This window comes from Dipodomys ordii, unplaced genomic scaffold (assembly GCF_000151885.1).
Source record: "Dipodomys ordii isolate 6190 unplaced genomic scaffold, Dord_2.0 Scaffold68, whole genome shotgun sequence".
NCBI lineage: Eukaryota > Metazoa > Chordata > Mammalia > Rodentia > Heteromyidae > Dipodomys > Dipodomys ordii.
In genome coordinates, this window is record NW_012267284.1 from 4,187,661 (window position 1) to 4,209,255 (window position 21,595).

The 21,595-nt window shown below is 49.7% G+C and overlaps 1 protein-coding gene across 1 annotated transcript in view; it reads left to right on the forward strand.

Annotated features, from left to right (window-relative positions):
* The window catches only part of Sdk1 (sidekick cell adhesion molecule 1), a 485,625-nt gene extending 470,106 nt beyond the window's left edge, over window positions 1-15,519 (forward strand). Inside the window, exons 43-44 of the mRNA XM_013023384.1 lie at window positions 10,836-11,022; window positions 14,367-15,519. Of these exons, the coding sequence (XP_012878838.1) occupies window positions 10,836-11,022; window positions 14,367-14,618 (439 nt within the window). The 3' untranslated portion in view covers window positions 14,619-15,519. The remainder of the gene's footprint in view (window positions 1-10,835; window positions 11,023-14,366) is intronic.
* The last annotated feature ends 6,076 nt before the right edge of the window (window positions 15,520-21,595 follow it).

Here is a 21,595-nt window from a genome sequence, read left to right on the forward strand (position 1 = left end):
GGGGGGGGGCGGGGGGGGGAGGTGGGGAGGAAATCTGCACCAGCGAGAGACAGGTGCAGACATCCCAGGTGCTGTCCCGCCTGAGCAAACCCACCTGCCTTTTCTGGCTAAAGAAGCAGCCCGGTTGCAGCTGGGCTGCGGAGGGAGCACATGGCGCGCAGCTGGGGCCTCGCTCTGTGTGGACCGTCCTGAGCTCAGTCATGCATGACAGCTGCACCCATCTGGGGCTCAGAGCAGCTTCCTCTACCTCCTATCCCTCCCTCCTCCCCCCACCCCACCCCCGCCCCAAGCTGGGCTGCCTTCCTCCTAGCCAGTGTGGAGGCCCTCCAGGAGGCAGGAAGAGGAGCTGGGCAGCCACTTGCGTCCAGGGCTGGCCTAACCCCACATCCTCGGCCACCAGCTCCTCCAGCCAGAAAGTAGGGGGTCATGGCACATCCCAGAGCCACCAGAGTGAGATTTGCAGGTTCTGAACTGCGTTCATAAATCCATCCCTGGAAGGGATGTGTGTGGGTATTTTGAGATTCAGAGTTACCTGACTCTTACCAATGATGAGTAGACTTACTCCCCTGGCTTGTAATGAGCCAGAAAACATGTGCAAACATGCATAAATACTCAGCTAAATACATGGACACACATGCACACATGCACATGTGCACACACCCACATATCCATACATGCACAGCTAAGAACATAAGCATGTACATAACTACACATGTATCCCACACACACACAGGTGGAAGGGTAGGCAGGGGAGTGGCAGGAGGGAGGAGGAGGGGAGCAGGCATAGGAGGAGGGAGGGGTGTGGGATCCACTAGGAGAGGACACTGGCTGGAAAAGCCAAGATTAAAGAGGGGGCTGGATGTTTTCCCATGGCATAGCCACATGGCTGGAGGCCAGGGCCCTGTGAGCCAGGCTGCCTGCCTGGCATCTCCTTCCAGAATGACTTATTTAGATGCCCCCTCCCATCTCCATGCAGAATACTGCCTAGGGTCCTGGGGGTCAGCAGCCCTGGAGAGCCTCTGAGAGCCCTGCACCTGACTCCAAGAATCACCCAACTTGGAGCCTAAGAGCTCAGGTCCCCTGGGGAAAGCACCCACTCTTCCTTCTCGAAGAGTTCTTTGCCGTCCTATCCTGGGAAGCTGGTAGGCAGGAAATGTTCATGGGACCCCAGCAGAGTTCCTTGGGGACTGGACCTGCCCTGGAGTCCCTGCTCAGATGGTGAAGGTCACATTGTTGAAGGTCACTTTGACCCACACAATTCCCCCATCAAGAGTACACAGCCTATTCGTTGCAGTATATTTGGGGAGTGGAAATTCCAAAGTCGATTCTAGAACATCTCCATCACCCTCATATTATTATAGGGACCCCATATCTGGTCCATATGAGCAGTCATGGCTTAAAACCAGCCCTGCATTTTTGGCTGGATATTTTGAAGATGGCCTCAAATTGTGATCCTCTAGATCTCAGCCTCCTAAGTAACCACATACACCACTGGCGCCCAGCTAATGTGGGAGATATTCGAAATCTGCAGAAGGTAGTTTTCTCCAGTCAGGTTCCAAGCCCCAAGCAGACCTGTCTGAGACTCTCACTCACTGCTCTGCCAACCATGATCTGCTGATTTGTTTCTGCTCCAAAGCAAACTCTGTCTGTTATGGGTATATCCTTTGTCTGGCTTAGCCCATGAGTGTCTTCAGCACTAAAAGATACTGGATTTTACCAAATGATATTTTTTCTTTTCACCATTACTGGGGCTTGAACTCAGGTCTTATGCTCACCCTTAGATTTATGATTCAAGGCTGGCATCTACCACTTGAGCCACAGCTCCTCTTCTGACTTTTTGCTGGTTACATTATGTGAAATGAAGGGTATATCAGATTTGTCTGCCTGGACTGGCCTAAAACCATGACCCTCACATCTCACTTAGGAACATAAGCAGGAGCCACCAGCACCTGACCCAAGTGATTTTTGTGTCTATTGCAGTGGCTTTTTGTCCTGTATTCTATTGATATGGTATATTACATTGACTGATTTGGGGGTGTTAAACCAACCTTGCATTCCTAGGAGACCCCATTGATCTTAATGGGTAGTTCTTTCTGTTTTTGGCTATAATAAGTTTACAAGTGTTTTATTGATGATCTTTGCACCTCTATTCATATGGATATGGAAATATAATTATCTCTTATTATATAGTGGTTTTGTTTTGGGTTGGGGAGGGGGTTGGTGCCACTCCTTGGGCTTGAACTCGGGGCCTGGCTGTTGTCCCTGAGCTTTATCTGCTCAAGGCTAGCGCTCTACCACTTGACCCACAGCTCTACTTTTGGGTTTTTGGTGGTTAATTTGGAGATCAGAGGCCCATGGACTTCCTTTCAGGGCTGGCTTTGAACCACAATCCTCAGATCTCAGCCTCCTGAGTAGCTAGGATTACAGATGTGAACCACCAGCAGTCAGCTTAGTGTGGGTTTTTTTTAATTGGGTAAGACTGGTTCTGTAGATGAGGTGGAAATAATTCTTTCTTAATTGGTATGAATTCTCCAGTAGGTATTTATTGGAATTCATCATCAAAGCCATCTAGCTCTAGGCCTTCCTTTGTGGGTGGTTGTTAGTTACTAATTCTATTGTCTTTGCCTGTGATCAGCATATTTAGCTTTTTGGTTTTCAGCATGTGCCAGTCATGTCTGTGTTTCTAGGATTTCTTCCCTTTCAGCAACCTAATTTGTGAAATATAGCTGCTTTAAATTGTTCCCTTTTACTTAAAGCCTGTAATACTGTCCCCTAGTCCATTTCTAATTTTAATAATTTAATCCTCTCTCCTGTTTTTGGTCACTCTTGTTAGTTTTCTGATTTTTCTTGTTCTTTACCCAAAAAAAAAAACCTTGTTTCATTGATTTTTTTATTGTTTTTCTTCTATATCATTTATTTCTGCCTGAATACTTAGAATTTCTTTCCTCCTGCTTGTTTGAGGTTATTTTGTTCTATCTCCAATTTCTGCGTGTGTGTGAGAGAGAGAGAGAGAAGAGAGAAAGAGAGAATACCAGTACTAGTTTGAACTTGAGGTCTCACACTCTTTCTTAGGTTTCTTGATTATGGCTGGTGCTGTATCACTTATGCCATACTGCCAGCCCAGCTTTTTGCTGGTTAATGAGAGATAGAGACTTGTAGGCTTCTATGCCAAGGCTAGCTTTGAATCAAGATCCTCTAGGCATAACTAGAATTACAGGTATGAACCACCAGCATCTAGCTCTCTTAATTTCTTAAGCTATAAGTTTAGATTTAATATATTTTGTAAGTAGGCCTTTATAATTTTTATATTTCCCTCTAAATACTGTCAGCCTAGTTGCATAAATTTTAGTATGTTGTGTTCTTTCTCCGCTTGTCTCAAAGTATTTTATAATTTCCTTTATCATTTCTTGCTCAATACATATTTAGAAGTGTATTTTTAAATCCCTCATGGTTGTGAATTTTCCAAATTTCCTTCTGTTAATTATTCTGAATCCCATCATGATCAGAGATTATACTTTGCCTATTTCCACTTCTTTTACATTTATTGAATTCTGGTACATGCTGGCATGTAGTCTACACAGGAGAATATTTTGTATCTAGATGGAAGTGTGTGGAGATCTGCTATGCTATGTGGAAAGCACTGAGTAAAGGTTGCATCTAAACAGTTTACAGTGTTCCATCTTCTCTGAATGCATTGGCATCTCCAGTGATTGGTATTGAATACCTATTATTTGTCTTCAATTCTATCTGATTTAGTTTCATGTATTCCCCCAAGTACATGAAACTACATGAGTATAGTTGCTACATCTCCTTCACATCTTGTTACCTGATCCACCTAACATACTCCCTTTTGTCTGCAGTCACTATCTGTGTCTTAAGGTCTATTTTGTCTGATTTTGGTACTGCAACTGCTATCTCCTTTGATTACTGTTTACATGGTTTCATCATTCTTCTCCTCTGCTTTCTGCCACTTGTGTCTTTCAATCAAAAATGTTTCTTTTATAGGACTTGTTATTTTAATTATTGTTCTCATTCTTGCCTTGTTGTTGTTGTTGTCAGTCATGGGGTTGAACTTGGGACCTGGGCGCTGTCTCTGAGCTTTTTCACTCAGGGTTAGTGCCCTACCACTTTGAGCCACAGCTCCACTTCCAATTTTCTGGTGGTTAATTGGAGATAAGAGTCTGATGGGGTCTGCCTGAGGCTGGCATCAAACCATGATACTCAGATCTCAGCCTCCTGAGTAACTAGGATTATTGGCATGAGCCACCAACACCCAACTTCATCCTTGCCTTTTAATAGACTTTTTAATCCATTTATATTTAGTGTAAATTATCCTTTAGGTAGAATTTATGTCTGCCATTCTGATGTTTGTCTTCTATGTGTTTCATATCTTTGTATCATTGTTTTCTATTCTTTATTTTCAGAAAGTGAATAGTCTTTATAATGGAAAGCCACTATAATTAACCAGTGCACTTTAATTCCCTTGCATTTGCTTTCCTTATACCTTTAAGGTGATTTTATTAAGGGCTTGCTCCAATATCTGAACCCACTTCAGATTTATTCTAAACTTTGGGGATATATGGAAACTTCTCTCCTCTTTATTTTTGTTCTGTAATTGTATCCATCTTAGATCCATAATCTTCTAAATTCAAGACTTTTGTAATTATTACCTTACATAATTACATGTCTCCTGAGGAATTTGAAAGAGGAAAAGAGAGCACAGGTACATTTAACCTTCCTGCTTGTTCTTTCTGGGCCTCTTCAGTTCTGTGGATTCAGGCTGTCAGCAGGTGTCATTCCATTTCCTGCCACCTTCCCTGGGTTGTTAAATGTGTTTCATTCCCAATGTACAATTATATACATATTGTTGTATGCACCATTGCTCTTTAAATCAGAAAAGAGAGGAAAGGAGAAGAAATATGTAATTACACTGTCTTTGATAATTTCCTATGTAATTACCTTTCTCTGGTGTGTGTGTGTGTGTGTGTGTGTGTGTGTGTGTGTGTGAATCTTGGGGCTTGAATTTAGGGCCTGGATGCTGTACCTGAGCTTTTTTCTACTCAAGGCTAGAGTGCTATCTCTTGAGCCACAGCTCTATTTCTGCCATTTGAGTGGTTAATTGGAGTCTCACATACTTTCCTGCCCAGACTGGCTTTGAGCTACGACCCTCAGATCTCAGTCTCCTGAACAGCTGGGCCTGAGCCATCAGCAGCAACTCATCTCCATGTTTGAAAGCTGTTTTGCCAAATGTAGTATTCTTTTTTTTATTTTTTATTTTTTTTTGGGTCCGGTCGTGGGGCCTGAACTCTGGGCCTGGGCGCTGTCCCTCAGCTCTTCAGCTCAAGGCTTGCACTCTACCAGTTGAGCCACAGCGCCACTTCCGGCTTTTTTCTTTTTGCTTAAGTGGTACTGAGGAATCGAATCCAGGGCCTCAAACATGCAAGGCAAGTGCTCTACCACTGAGCCACCTTCCCAGCCCCCAAATGTAGTATTCTTAGCTAGCAATTTTCTTCCTAACTCTGATTGTATCGCACTGGTGTATTTATGGCACTGGAATTTGAACTCAGGACCTCAATCTTGCTTGGGATAAGTCTCACATTTTTGCCTCTGTCTAACCTTGGGCACAATCCTTCTATGCCTCTCAATAGCTGTGATTACAGATATTTTCAACAATGCCTGGCAGTTGGTTCAGATAGGGGTCTCACTAATTATTTTGCTGGGGTTAGACTCAAGTCATAAACCTCCTGATCTCTATCTCCCAAGTAGCTGGCATTACAGATGTGAATCATTATTCCCAGCTTTCCTTAGTTTACTTAACAAATAGTTTTCACATTTTTTGACAGAGAACAACCTCAAACCATGATCCTCGTACCTCTGTCTCCAGAATAGCTGGGATTACAGCATGTGCCATCATATCTAGCTTGTCTTTGTTTTTTAACTGCTTTAATTTTTATTGCTATTAGAAAGGTGATGTATGAGGGGTTACAGTTAGATAAGTCAAGTAATAAGTACATTTCTTTTGGGACAATGTCTCCCCTTCCCTCACTTTCTCCCAGTTTTCCCCCCAGGCTGTCTTTTGATACAGGGTTTTACCAACTCTCTCTTGCTCACACTGGCCTCGAAAAACAGTCCTCTCATCCACGCCTCCCTCTTAGCTGGGATTATGGGCATGTGCCAACACATTCATCCATAACAGGTACTTTGGAAGTCATGGCTTGGTTAGTTTCAACATTTAGGCACCTCAGAGGTTGCCTGCTTTTTTTTTGGTCTGTGAGTGCATGATATCTTTCCAGTTTGTTTGAAGTAGATAGCATTTTGCAGGGGGTCTGACCACTGGCATCCATCCCCCGTGCAGCCTGGTACTGCTTGTTTGTTTATTTGAGCCATGTGCTGGCAGGGGCTCCTTCACGGAGTGTGTTTTGTGCTCAGGGTGCGCTTGCGTCACTCCTCAGCAGGGCAGCCTTGGTGTGCATGGACCCCCCAGGACGCTGGAGACGCCATGGTTTTAGCCAGCTTCTCTTCCCCGTTCCATGAGGGAGGATCTGGACGGCCCACTGCTATTGGTGGCATGCCAGCCACCGCCCCCACTACTTGCAAGCTGTCACTCCCACAGTGTGCTGGGACATAAACCACCACCACCACCACCGAACTAACGCCCAGTCCCTGTACCAAGGCCAGATGCTGCGAGTGCTGGAGGCTGGCTCTGACCTTGGGGCCTCTTCGCTCTAGCTGTCTCCATCCCTGCTTGTCCCCATCCACTCCGGCTGATTTCCTGCTCCACATGTTGCTCTCACAGGCTGTCTTCCTGGCACACAACAGCATCCATCCTCAGGCCCAGCTCTGAGGCATACACGGGAGCCCTCTGTTGCTATGGTTACCTCGCCCACCCCAGCAGAGGCCCTGGGGCACTGCACCGAAGCCTGGGTGGGGAGAGTGGCTGTGTTCTCCCACAGTAACACAGCTGCCACACATTAAGCATGGGTCGAGATGGGGGTTTCGGCCTTCTGGACTCGTTCTTCCCAGTGTAGATCTCCTTTCTGTAGCTCAACTGGCAAGGGCCAAGTGGGACCTGCAATCCACAGCCTGGCCTGTTCTCCTGGCCACACGGGCCTGGAGTTGGGCATCTTTGATATGCAGCAAGCTGGGAAGGGTAACATTGAGTGAGAGACCCAGGATATTAAACCCAACCCCTATGCTAGGAGTCCTGTCTTCCTGCCCACACAGCACAGACCGAGTACTACCACTCAAATGTCCCAGAGTCCCCTGGTTCTCAGTGAGATTTAGTAGATTGGTTCCTGTTTTGTTATGAGGTTTTCTTTGTGCCAGTACTAGGCCTTGAACTCAGAGCCTGGGCACTCTCCCATAGCTCTTTCACTCAAGGCTAGCACACGATCATTTAAATCATATCTCTACTTCGAACATTTTGCTGGTTAATCAGAGATAAGAGTCTCATGGACTTTACTGCCTTCCAACCAAAGTCCTCACACCTCAGCCTCCTGAGGCACAAGCCACCATTGCAGGGCTTGTAGATTTGGGGGGGAGGGGAGACAGTACTAGGATTTGAATTCCGGGCCTCCCGTTTGCTAGTCCAGCACTCTGCCATGTGAGTTATACCCTAGTCCTGTTTCTTTCTTTTTTTTTTTTTTTTTTTGGGTCCGGTCCTGAGACCTGAATTCTGAGCCTGGGCGCTGCCCCTCAGCTCTTCAGCTCAAGGCTAGCACTCTACCACTTGAGCCACAGCGCCACTTCTGGCTTTTTTTCTTTTTGCTTATGTGGTGCTGAGGAATCGAACCCAGGGCCTCAGGCATGCAAGGCAAGCACTCTACCACTGAGCCACCTTCCCAGCTAGTCCTGTTTCTTTAGTTAGGATCTCACACTTTTGCCCAGGCCAGCTTCAGACCGTGATTCTCCTGTTACCTCTCTCTTGAATTGCTAGTACAATAGCGATGCATGCCATGCCACATCTCTATGAGATTTTCTTCTATCAATCTTTGTGCTTGCTGTCTGTTCTTAGTACCATTTCCAAGAACTTTATGTGATTGTTTTTAAAATAATTGTTGCCAGTTAAGCAGTATTTCCACTGCAGAGAGCATCTTCTGAGCTTCCTACCCTGCTATTCCAAATGTTTCTCTCTGCATGATAATTCTGTCATTCAGGACTGATGAGAGACAAGTCTAGGTTCTGATGCCTGTTCTTCTCCTGTTACTTTGACTTCTGGTTTAGACTCTTAAGTCTCGTGCATAGAGTTGGAGACATGTCCAGAAGTGCAGATGAGACTCTTGGAGAGAAGAGCGAACTCCACAGGCGACCACAGCTTTGGGTTGTGACACTATTAGAGTAAAGCCCAGAGCGCCGGCCTCATTTGCAAGCAGCGCTCCCTAACGAGGGGCTGGGGTTTAGACGTCAGATATCTGTCCTTCCTGCAAGGCAGCTTGGATGTGTAAACACAGCAGCCAGGTATGGGGGGAAGAGGGGAGAAACAAAATGGACACACTTGGTCCTGGGTTCAAGACAGCGGCTTGATGCAGGTGGCACCCGGGTTAAGTCAGAGCCCCTGGGAGTGAGAGGCACAGAGATCCTATTGGATCTCTGCCCAAACAACTCCCCTGAGAAGCCAGTGTTTCTCTAACAAACCACTGTTGTCCTGTATTTTTTTAACCACTTTCAGACATTTTGTCGGAGTGAAAGTTCTAGAGCACCAGGCCACCTGGTCAGCTACTTGGCATCCTGCCCCGCTCCCCAGCGTCACATGACACATGTGTGGCTCTTCCTGTGTGTGACCGTCTCTTCCCAGGGCTGCTGGTGGATTGTGTCAGGACCACCGTGTTCAAATCCCATGTCAAGAGTGCTTTTGGAATCCAGAGAAATGGTTGTCCAAAATTCCACGCCGCCCCCCCCTTCTCTCCAAGTGGCAAAGAGTGCTTGGGTCTTTCACCTTGCCTGTGATGCCCCCATCCCCACCCCCATGCTGCATGGTCCCCCTGCATTGAGCCACTGGCCAGGCCTCTGCGCCCCTTTAGGAACAACCACAGCCAGTCAGACAGGCCCTCCAATCACACTCTGTCCTTCTGTGGTTTCCTGGGAAACCAGCACATACCGTGACTTTCACATCACTCGGGAAACTTAAAAAAAAAGGGCGGGGGGGGGCTGCAGCATTTTCTTTTTGTCAATAATTCTCCCTTGCTAAAATACATCCCCATTAAAAAATAATAATGTCACATAAGCAATAAACAGAGCGGCGGCAAGAGAAGGGATGGTGTTTTAACACTGTTTTTCATCAAAAGACCCACGGCACAGGGTTGGAGCAGGAGCCAGAGGCCCAGCTTTTAGCTCTAGCTCTGCATGCATCAATTTCCCAGAAGCTCCTGGCTACCTTCCTGTGTCAGGAGCCTCTCTGAGCTTTTTTTTTTCTACACAATGTTCTGGCTTTGAGGACCACCAGGCTAGGAGTAGGTGAGGGCTACCAGTTTCCCAGCTCTACCTCAAATGGAGGGCCTCTCCCTTCCCCATGCAGTGTGCAGAATCCCAGGGCAAGACTCTGATTGGTCAGGATAAGTTTCACACCCACTCAGGAACCAATCACTGCTCTTTGAGAGGCAAGCTATTCAATCCACCAGGGGCAGGGAGAAGGTAGCTTCCTTCCAGGAGGAGGTTGGGGCCCAGACACGTTCCTGTGTGCCCAATGTGAACTGACCTCAGTCCATGACCACTGCCAGGATCCCTTCTTAACACCCATATTTGTATAATGCACCACCTTTAGGCTCATCGTGAAATTCCTAATCATGTATAAGAAGCCCAAAACGAAGTAGTGTTTTACTAATCATGTAAACATGCATGAGGCAGGCAGGGGGTATGGCTCATTGGTAGAGCACCTACCTAGCAAGCCAGGAGGTCCTGAGTTTAAATCCCAATACAGCAAAAAGAAGAAGAGGAGGAGGAGGAGGAGAAAAAAATGTAGGAGTCATCCTACCCCAGGGCCCAGCACCTCTGGAACCATACTTCAGCCACAGGGCGACATGAGGGGCCCTGTAAGGAGGTATCTCCAGGGGTGCTGGATGGACCTACTCAAGCATGTGCTATGAATTCTTGACCATTCTGTCTCTGCTCAGAGAGACTTGATCCCATACCTCCGCCCCTGCCTGCCACATAACTGGTGTCTCTACCTCTCAGGGAATGGGTAGAAGGGGTTCTTGAGGAATTTCTACCTTTGAGGCAGAGATGGCTATAGGGTGTGACCCTTAGTTCTTCCCAGTAAATAGCCAGAATACTGAATGTCTTCCCTTCCTTCTTTCCTTCCTTCCTTCCTTTCTTCCTTCCTTCTTTCCTCCCTTCCTTCCTTTTCCTTCCCTTTCTCTCTCCCTCCCTCCCCCTCTTTTCTCCCTTCCCTCCTCTCCTCTCCTCCCTCCCTCCCTCCCTCTCTCTCTCTCTTTCTCTCTCTCTCTCTCTCTCTATTGGGACTGAACTCAGGAGTGCTCTACCACTTGAACCCTACCCCAAGCACATCGCCTGTATCCCATCAGCACTACAGTAGTGGGCAAATGGAAGAGGTGAGGTCAGAATACCCCAAGATACAGCCTGAAGGGGCAGCAAGGGATGTGACACTCCTCTTTGGGTGATGAGAGCCCACCCAAGGGTGTGAAGCCAAGAACCATATCACCTTCCCGTGTACCTGGTGGCTGTGAGGTTTTCCTAGGAGACAGGGACTCCGGGTGTGTTCCAAGCTCCCAAGCACAGTGGATCGGGGATAGTAAACTCAATTCTGAGCTAACTGCCTCGTCGTCCAGCATCTGTGAGATGATCTTGGTTCCCATTCCTCTAGCTCTTTGTTTGCACAGAGCTTTACCCACTAAGCCACCCCCAGGCCTCTGGAAAACAGAAGGAGAAGCGATATTAACGCAGCCGCAAGAAATCCTCAGGGCCAGCCATACCTCAGCAGAGCCCAAGAGTGAACACCCACCAAGTGGCCGCAGCCCCCCTGCTCAGCTGCCTCTGGGCCCCTCGGGTCGCTTCGTGGCCATGCAAGTTGCAACTGGTGGCAGCTGGTTTTTAGATCACTGTGGTTTGGGGTCTTGCTTGAGGAGGTCATGGCCAATCTGGCTGACATGGAAGGCACAGCAGGTGCTGGGTGGAGGATCACAGCATACTCAGATTTGAGGCTCAGAACCCTCAGGTCAGGGTCCCACCAGCCCCAGAAAGCCTGCATGAAGTCAAACAAACAGCCCACCCAGAGCACCACCCTGCCCTGGCAGGACTCTCTGAATAGATGGACCTAGCTCACTGCAAAGGAGATGCAATCCTAGCAACTCAGGAGGCTGAGATCTGAAAACCACAGTTCAAAGCCAGTCCCCACAGGAAAGTCTGTGAGACTCTTCTTATCCAGCTAACCAGCAAAGAAAGAAAAAGCCAGAAGTGGCTCTGTGGCTCAAGTTTAGAGTGCCAGCCTTGAGCAAAAAAAAAAGCTGAGGAACAGCACCCAAGCACTAAGTTAAAGCCCTAGTACTGGAATAAAAAATAAGTGTTTGTGTGCACTCACACATGCACATGCCCGTGTGCAGGGGAGAGCCACTGGGCTGTTGTCACGGTGATTAGGGTATGGTGATGGGGAACCAGGCAAACAATGCATCCAAGAGCATGACTGCTCACCTTGGATAGTTAAGAGCTCTGCCAAGACAACACCCAGCCGTTCACAGCCCATGACACAAGTAGCCACATCCAATGTTCCAAAAAGGCTCCACCCAGACTTGTGATTACTCACAGAAGCTCGGTGCTCCATATGGAATCTGCCTCTGAAAATCCCGGAAGTGGGGGGGGGCGGTGGATGCATCTTGTCCTGTACCCCAGGGACCCCTATGTGGCCACACTGGCTGCTATACAGCCTCCAGAAGGGACCCCAGCTCCCTGGTGGGACAGCTCCTTGCAATCAGAAGGGCACCTGCCAGGAGCAGTGCACCCAGCTCCCAGGAGCCTAGGGTGCTGAGTGTTGGTCTAAGATCCTATGTGACTCACACCTATAATCCTAGTTACTCAGGAGGCTGAAATCTGAGGCTCAAGGTTCAAAGGTGTTCCGGGCAGGAAAGTCCTTGAAACTCTTCAATTACCCACCAAAAAGCTAGAAGTAGAGCTGTGGCTCACCTGGTGCAGCACTGACCTGCATAAAAATAGCTCAGGGACAGTACCCAGGCCCCAAGTTCAAGCTTAAGGACCCTGCCCCCAAAATAGGAAGGCAACAGCTGCCCTACCCCAGTTGAGAGAATGGGGGTCCCACACCCCAGGAAGCCTAGGATAATATTTTATTCTCCCATGTGAGAGAACTTATCATCCCAATACAGGCTGATTGATGCCGGTGAGAGGAAAAGGGCAGATCCTGACAGCATATGGATCATCTTCGCAGAGATGCCCCCTTCTGGGCCCCTCCTTCACCTCCCAGGGGGATCTTCTAAGCCCCTTGAGGGTACCTGGGGTACTTGAGCCCCCAACTGGCCTGGGCACTTGAAAGTGTCCCAGGGCCCTGGAGACCCGATAAGCTCTTTGCTGCCCTCCAGTGGACATTATAGAACACCACGCCAGACAGGCCCCAGCTTGTCCGTCCCTGAAGTGGCTGGCTGGCCTTTCAAGTTCAAGGAGGGAGCAGGAGGCGTAGGTGGGCTCAGCCAAGATGTGGGATCTCTCACTTGGGGACATGGTATCTTGTGGGGCCTGTGGTTTGGGGATGTGATGTCTTGGTTCATCTCTTATGCTCCTTTCATCAGAACAACAGGGAGCCCTCTCCTCACCTGGTGGGGGGAGACACTTCAGTCTCCATCTTTAACAATATTTCCAGTAATTTTAAATAAACTCAGACACCATAAAATAGTTTTTCTTGAAGAAAATGGACACAGAAAATGTGAGTTAAGCTGAGTGTAATAGGGTACCCATGTACTCCCAGCAAGAAGATTGCAAATTCAATGCCAGTCTGGGCAACACCTTGCTATGAAAGAACAAATATGTGTGTGTGTGTGTGTGTGTGTGTGTGTGTGTGTGTATCTTTTTTTGTCAGTCATAGGGCTAGGTCCTTGGCACTGACCCTCAGTTCTTCAGCTCAAGGCTAGCATTCTACCATTTGAGCCACAGCACCACTTCTGGCTTTTTCTGTTTATGTGGTGCTGAGGAATGGAACTCAGGGCCTCATGCATTTGAAGCAAGCACTCTACTACCACTGAGCCACCTTCCCAGCTCAAGATAAATTTTTTAAAAGTGAAATAAATGTTGTTCATGGAAGCTGGCGGCTTATTTTATAAAAAGGAAGACCAGAAGCTGGGGCACATCTATAATCTTTCACTACTTAGGAGGCCAAGATCAGGAGGATTGTGGTTTGAGACTTCATTTCTACCAATGGCTGGGTGGCATCCCAGGCTGAGGTCAGCCCTGAGGAAAAATAACTAAAGCAAAAAAAAAAAAAATACTAGGAAGTCTGGGCATCAGTGCTCACGTCTGTAATCCCAGCTACTCAGGAGTCTGAGATCTGAGGATTGTGGTTCCAGGCCAGCCTGGGCAGAACAACTCCTATCTACAATTAACCAGAAAAAAGCTGGAAATGGAGCTGTGTGCACCAGCCTTGAGCAAAAATGCTCAGGAGAGCACCTAAGCCCTGAGTTCAAGCCCCACCACTACTGGTACAAAAGAGTATGAGAGAGAGAGAGAGAGAGAGCTGTGCCTGGCTGTGCCTTGCTCAAGTAGTGCAAGGCCCTAAATCAAACCCTAGTGCCACCCAAAGAAAACAACCAGACCCAGGGTTCAAACCAAAAAAAAAAAGGAAGGAAGGAAGGAAGGGAGAAAGGAAAAAAAGAGCTGAGCCCATCAAGCGGCTTCTCCTCACACACACCCAGGATGCCAGGCGGGTGTGTCTGGGGGTGCAGCTGGGGTTGATGGGGCTTCCACCCTGAGGAAGGGAAGGTTCATGCCTGGCCAGTACACACCTGTGTGCATCATCTCTCCCCCCACCACCATCTCTGGCTGTGGGGCTGGTTCTCCAAGGAGGCAGACTCCAGACTCCTGCTCTTGGGCAGGAGAATCCTTTCTTCTGCTCCCACGCCTGGGCGCCCCGCAGACCCAAGGCCGGGGCCTTTCCCACTTCCTGTGCCTCTGTGCCCAGCGCTTCAGCCAGCGGGGGGGGGGGGGGCACCTCCGGGCGTAGACCTCTCTCCCGGGTTGCAGAAGGGGGAGTGGGGGGCGGGACAGGTGGCTACAGGTCCATCCTGCCCTTTGGGAGTGACGGATGAGTGCCCCGGTCCAGGTGTCGCCCTCCTCCTACCTCGCTGTTCCCACGGCCCTCCTCCCCATCCCCACCCCCCATGTCCGCTCTGACCCACGCCGTCCCTGTCCCTTAGGCCTCCGACTCGGACTACGAGGACGCCCCTCCCAAGCACTCGTTTGTCAACCACTACATGAGCGACCCCACCTACTACAACTCGTGGAAGCGGCGGCCCGCGGCGCCCGCGGCGCACAGGTACGAGGCGGTGGCCGGGGCCGAGGCGGGCGCGCACCTGCACCCGGTCATCACCACGCAGAGCGCGGGCGGCGTGTACACCCCGGCGGCCGGGCCGCGCGCGCCGCTCACCGGCTTCTCCTCCTTCGTGTGAGCCCCGCCGGGCGGACCTCGGGAGTCTTATTTTTGTTAAAGACAATCAACTCCAACCGCTGAGCTGAAGTTTCTTTCGTTTTCCAACCACACAAAAACCCCAACCTGATAAGCAGTGATCCCCACCGGCGGACGCTAGAGTTCAAACTTAGGAAGGTTTTTTTAAAAAATGCCTTTTTTTGTAACATCGCTGCCCAAAGCAGATGTCTTTGTTTTCTTTTCTTTTTAAGAGAAGGTCTATCTCCCTGGTGCACTGGCCGGCACTCCTGGGGGGCGGGGGTGCCGCTCACCCGGCCCCACCCCACCCCGGGGGGCTGGGGGCGCAGGAGAGGAGGGTTGGGTGAACCGGGGCTCCTCGGCCTGCTCCTCTGTCTACCTCCTTTCCGAGGCCCAGCCAGCTTGGTCACAGCCTGTCTGGGGACAACTTGAAGCTGCTCCTGGTCCACCCCCGGGGTTTGGAGGACAAATCCTGCCACCTGCACCCAGATCTTTGCTGCTGGCCAACATGGTACTGGGCAGGGATAGATGGCGGCTCCGCTTCGCATCCTGTCTGCTGCTGTGGGTGCAGAGTGAGCCTTTCCCTGCCTCCACCCCTACCCTCTTTCCGACCAGATGACAGGAGTAGGAGGTGTCCCCTGGGTTCTGGGCGCGCCCCCCTCCCCGGGCGGTGCCCCTAAACACAGCACACGCCCACCCACCTCCCAGACTCACCTGCAGAGTGGCTTGTGATGGAGGAGTGTGCACTGTTAACCAGAGTATTTTTTAAATCTTTTTATCTTTTTTTAAACGATGTCACATGAAATGAACGCGTCTTTGCTGTCTCCAGGTGCCTTTTTATTCATTGTTCAGCTTTGTACGTGGGAACGACAAGAAGCAGGAATCTCCAAATAAAGCCAACAGCTCTGAGAAACCAAGCAGGCCCCAAGTCACCTCGTGCACGCAGGCACGCGGGACCGTCCCTTACATCCCTGGGCCACTGTCCCCACCCCTACCCCCACCTGCATCCAAGGCCAGCATTGAGCCTTCACTCGCCAGGGAAGGGGTGATTCTTCGTGAACTCGCTCTGTTTTCGTTATTATTTGTAGCTGAATGATAATAGTCTAAACTGCTTGGGAAAACTTGACTCCAGCCCCAGCCGTGCCCCCAGGCCCCCCCCATTATTTTGAGGACGAATGGCTGGAACATGGGCGGTCACATGCCCCCCACCCCCAGCCCAGGTCCACGTGGAACAGGGCCACGTGGCCTGCAGGGGGCACGCGACTCAACAGCTCTCCTTGTACCCCAGGAACACAGCAGGGTGAAGTCACAGCCCCCCCACCCCAGGATCATCCAGGCCCTGAGGGTGAGGACTGGTCAGCACCGCTGGGCTGCAGTTTCATGGCCATGTCAGATATGCGGCCTCCACGCGGTTATTTCTTTCCACACCTCGTTGGGGGCAGAGAATGAAGACGTTGCATTCATTCTCCTACTTCACAGTCACCCGGCTGTGGTCTAGGAAGACAGAATTTCCTGTGCAGTAAAGAAACCCTTCTCAGTTCTTCCAAAGCAGAGGGTATAGGAAAATCCCTCCCTCCCTCCTTCCCTCCCTCTCTCCTCCCTACTTCCTTCCTTCCTTTTCCCAGTGGAAGGGGAAATATTCTAAACCAAAAATCCTAGATGCTCTGCCCAAAGCCACCTCTGTATGAGACTGGCCGTGACCATCCACATGGCCCCTCCCCCACAGGGGTGACCACACACCACCCCAGAACTCTGTGGGTGGTCACCCTGCATGGAGAGCAAGGAAGGCCCAGCCCTGAGCATGCCCTTGAGCCTCAGGACATTGCTTTAGTTGGAGGGGGGAAGGGGGAATGGGGAACAGTTTGGTTTGTGACAGTGACGTGTGTTTCCTGAGCCTCTCCATTTCCTGTGGAGTGCGCTTTTCCAGGCAGGGCTGGGCCCAGGATGGATGATGGACAGCTGTTAGCGGCTGCCCATTCCATGGAGGGTCTGTCCCATAACAACCAGAGGAGGGGGGCGGGGGGTCCCACAGCAGCGTGGCCACTGAGAAGTGTCCACTCCACGCATCCCCTCCAGGGAGGGAAAAGAAAAATATGGATGTTGGATTTAAGTCTCAGTTCTGAGACAAGGACAAGCAAAAGCTGTCACCAAGACACAAGTGCGACCTTCGGGCGCCAAGCCCCCTGGACAGGCGGGCGGCTGAGACTGTGTGGGGTGGTGAGACGGTGCGGCCAGGCCCCAGACCACTGCACCCATGGCTCCACACAGGGTCCCCGCTCCCCAGGGAGGAGCAGTGGCCTCCCAGGCCCCACTGTCACCACCCCTCCACACTTTATGAGGTGCATCTCTTCCATGACTGAGGCCACATGAAGCATCCACACAGCTCAAGGGGACAGGGCTCCTTCTGGAAGGTTCTTTGGATGCAGTGGTCAGAGCCTGGTGTGGCACTTGCATAGTGAATTTTCATTTTGGTGCATTCCTGGCTCCCAGCTCAGCTCCCCCGAGAACAAGTGGCCTGCATTCCTGAGTGTGCCCCCCCTCAGCCTAGCCCCCCATCTGGGGGTAACAGCAGTATGTAACCCCCTGGACATCCTGCCAGTCCCCCAGTGCTTTGGGGAGAGTTCAGGGTACACCTGAAGTTTCACTTACTCCTTCTGAAATCATGAAGAAAACCAGGCCTCATTTTTAAAAGAAAAAGAAGAAGAGGAGGAGGAAGAAGATCTCAACACCTTGTAGGAAGACAGACGGGTGCCATGGGTGCAATTTTTAATAAAAACAATTATTTTGTTTCTTCAGTGCTTGTGATTTCCTTCAACAATGACTCAGGTCCTCAGCAGCACTTGTAAGTTCTAAGGCTAGAAATCTATCCATCACAGTCGCCAACGCGGCTCCAAGCCAGACAGCAGGAACTCCCCCTGTGCCCCAAGTTAGCGTGAGGCCGGGGGAGAGCCTGCCCTGGCCACTCTAGCCTGTGACAGGCAGCCAGAGCCTGGGACCCCCAGCAGCCATTCCCAGAGCCAGCCTGACCCCAAGCCCCCAGGCCTGGCACCTTACAGGTGACCCAGAGAATGGTGCCTGGCCTGGCCTGGGTGGAACCCAGAGGTTGAGCAAGGCTGGTTCTGAAGATGTTTTGGGGATCAAGGATCTTCTAGACCCAGATGGCGAGGTCAGGCTAGTGAAGGGCGAGTGGAGCATACTGCTACCACTGAAGCCTGGCTGAAGGGCTAGCGGGCTCCTCTCCCCAATATTACCTCACCTTCTCTGATCAGAAAAGGTCAACCTTAGCAATAAAGTGTGCTAATCTACCCAGTTTGGCTCATTACCAGGTGCGACACAGGAAAAACATTGTAGCCATACCGTAAGATTAGCTAAGAACTCAAGCAGCAGAGACCTTGCCCTTAGCAAGGGCTGAGAGGTCCGCGGTATGGAGGTCAGGGGAGACAGCAAAAGAACCCCCAAAACAATCTAAAAAGAAGATCATTGATCTCTGGGGGGAGGGGGAGCAGTTTTCTGATTTGATAGAAGCCTGAGAAGTTTTAATTATTTAATGATAGTACCTTAAACTGTTTTTGGTAACTTACTCTAAAAAGTACTTGTTTTCTGGTGCTTTATAGCAGTGGCTTCTTTTGTGCAGGTACTGGGGCTTGATCTTGGGTCCTGGGAGCTGTCCCTTAGCTTTTTTGCTCAAGGCTAGTGTTCTATCAGTTGAGCCACAACTCCATTTCCAGGTTTTTGGTAGTTAACTAGAGGTAGAAGATTCAGACTTTCCTTACCCAGGCTTTCTTTGACCCATAATATTTCTCCAAAATATTCCTCATATTTCAGCCTCCTGAGTAGCTAGGATTACAGGCGTGAGCTGTAGCTTATTAAATATATTTTGTTGAATGATTATGTTATGTATTCAATATATTATATTGAATATTCAATAGGTGTTTCTTTGTTGTTGTTGTTGTTGTTGTTCTGGGGATTGGACTGAAGGCCTTGCTCCTGCTAGGCAAATACTCTACTACTTGAGCCATGTCCCCCGTCCCTTAACAGGTATATTTTGAAAGTAGTAGCTTTAGTATTTTGAGATCTTTAAAGCTACACTGGTATAAAATGAGGGTGTTGTATTTGAACCTGTAGTTTCAGTACGTGTGTGTGTGTGTGTGTGTGTGTGTGTGTGTGTGTGTGTGGTGTGAATTCTAATACATTTATTCTAGCCTTGAAACTTTACTGACAAGTAAACACATATTGAAATTTCTCATACTTTCTCAGTATGTATGAAGAAGAAAAAAGTCAAACTTACTGCGCATGAAATTCCTTGTTTTGGGGCAGGAAAACATCAGCTGGATGCTGACACTTTATGTGTCTTTGTTTTAGTGGGGGTTTTGTGACCTTTTGTTCAGGGAGAGGTTACTGAGGTCTTCCAAGCAATCAACTTAGAAGAATTAGAAGACTTAGTTGCTTCTACTATAACCAAGGGTTTCAGAATAAGTATGGGAATCAGGTGTGGTGGCTCACGCCTGTAATCTTAGCTCCTCAGGAGGTAGAGATCTGAGGATTGCAGTTTCAAACCAGCCCAGGTACTATCTTTGTGAGACTATCTCCAGTTAATCACCAAAAAGCTGGAAATGAAGCTGTGGCTCAAGTGGTAGAGGTCTAGCCTTGAGCTGAAAGATCTCAGGGACAGTGGTCCAGGGCCTGAATTCAAGCCCAGGAAATGGGGGTGGAGAGAAAAGGAAGGGATATAGATAATAGCTTTTGTTTCATCTCTGCACAGTTAATAGTGAACAATACAAGAGCTAGTGTAGAGTGGTCGGTTCCACTAAGGGCAGCTTGCTCCCAAGGATGAATGAAGAGAGAGTTCCTTTGTTAAGTTGGCTTGGGTTACACAAGACCCTGCCATTTTGTTGTTCTTGAAAAGGCATAGTTGTGCATGCCTGCAATCCCAGCTCCTCAGGAGGTAGAGGTAGGAAGATTGCAGATTTGAGGCCGTCTAGGCAAAATTTGGCATCTCAAAAACAAACAGTGGGCACTGTTGGCTCATACCCATAATCCTAGCTACTTGAGAGGCTGTGAATGAAAGAATCTAGGTCAAGGCCAGCCTGAGCAGAAAAGCTGGTAAGATCCTCTCCTGAACCCATAGCTGGGTGCAGTGGTAACTGCCTGTCATCCTAAACCATGTGAGAGAGATACTGACATTGAGAGGATTACAGTTCCAGGCTAAACTGGGCAGAAAAATCCACATGACTGCATCTCCACGAAGATCAGGCACACACACCTGGGCAGGAAGAAAGATGCTACCTCCAAAAATGACCAGGAACAAAGAGGGCTGGAGACATAGCTCAGCAGCAGAATGCCTGCCTGCCTGCCAAGCAAGAGGCCCTGAGTTCAAACCCCAATACCATTGCAAAGAGAACTGTAGGGACAATAGGAGAACCCATTGTTTGGACTTTAGGGTGCAGCTGGTCTGTGACCCTCCTTTAGCACCTGGCCCATAGCAGCGGTGACAGCAGGGGCCCATGGTAGAGCAAGGCATGGTTTGGAGGTGGGTGTCAAATTTTAGGATTGGAGAAAATCTCAGTGCCAGTGGTTGTTACCGTAAATTCACGGGGCAAGGGCCCTTCCTGAAGAGCAGCTAAGCCCTCAGAACCTCATCTGATCAAACAACTGATTTTGCTAGAACCATTGGCACTCCAGACACTTATTTGCAAATGATTCTCACACTGCTGCGGCTTCTCTTGTCGGAGGAACACAGAGTTGCCAGAACTTCTCTCTTTTTAATGGCCTGAGTCCATTAACAGCCAGCACAGTGACCATTCCAAGCTGTTAATTCTGGGCTCTGGGGTCTTAAAACGCCCTGCTCCTCCTCAGATAAGACAATATTCCACCATGATTAAGCCAATCGCTGCAGGATGGGCTTGAATTCCATCCAGGAATTGAGTGGGGAAAAAAAAATTAGAACTCCCATTTCTAAAACATCCTGAAAAGATTTGACAATCTGGGGGACTCACCAGCGCCCCCAGGCATCCTCTCTGATAGTTTTGGTGGGTCCCCACAGCCAGCCAGGAGGGAGTCCCCAGGGTGCAGGGGAGAGGCCTCACCTGGCCCTGTGTTCTGGAACATTCTGCAAAACCTTTGCATTTCTGCAGACAGGAGAATACTACAGGAGGCAGGATGAGCAAAACAGGGTAGAAAGATGGCTGGAAGCCCCCACTTCTGCCATATTTCCCCTTCCTCCCCTCCCCCCCCAATGTGACAGAGTCCTCAGGCCCCTCCCCTCTGGACATGGCCAGGCCTCCCACTCACCCCTCCCCCACACCCTTGCTCTCAGACTTCCCCTTCCCTCCCTCCCCATCCCTCACCCCACACCCTGCTGGTCCCTGGGCTGCTGTCCCCACACAGATGAGCCCTAGGTCCCTAGCGGTCCCTTTGCCCCTTCCTCCCCCCACCCCACCCTACTTCCATCCCAGGCACACCTTGCCTGCTGTGACAGCAGTTTGCCATTCCTTCTAGCACATTCCATGCTCACCAGTGTGGCCTAGATCATGCAAGCCAGCAACCAGAGGCTTAGACCCCAGGCCTAAACTCCAGGAGTCCCACATTAGGCCCGGCCATTCGTCCCCATGTACCAAATAAAGAGACATGGTGGTGAAGGGCAGAGAAAGGAGACTCATTCCATGGCAGCCGAGGGAAGCCAGCACCTCAGGACATCCTGAGGATGACTTTCTGTGATGCTCAGGCCCCATAAAAATGCTCAGAATCAGCTCCACCCTCCCAAGTTTCCAAGGTGATTGCAGAGAGAATGGCAGAGAGCAAAGACGTGTAAAATGGAGGCAGGGGGCCGAGCTCTCCTCCTGCTTTTAGTCCATTCATGATCCAGCAAAAGCAGCTGGTAAACACTTTTTATAATCCCCCGTCAGGCACTTCCAGGGAGGTGTAGAGGAAGGTGTCCATGAGGCCCCCTGCGACCCGGTGCTGGTGCCAGACTCATAGTAG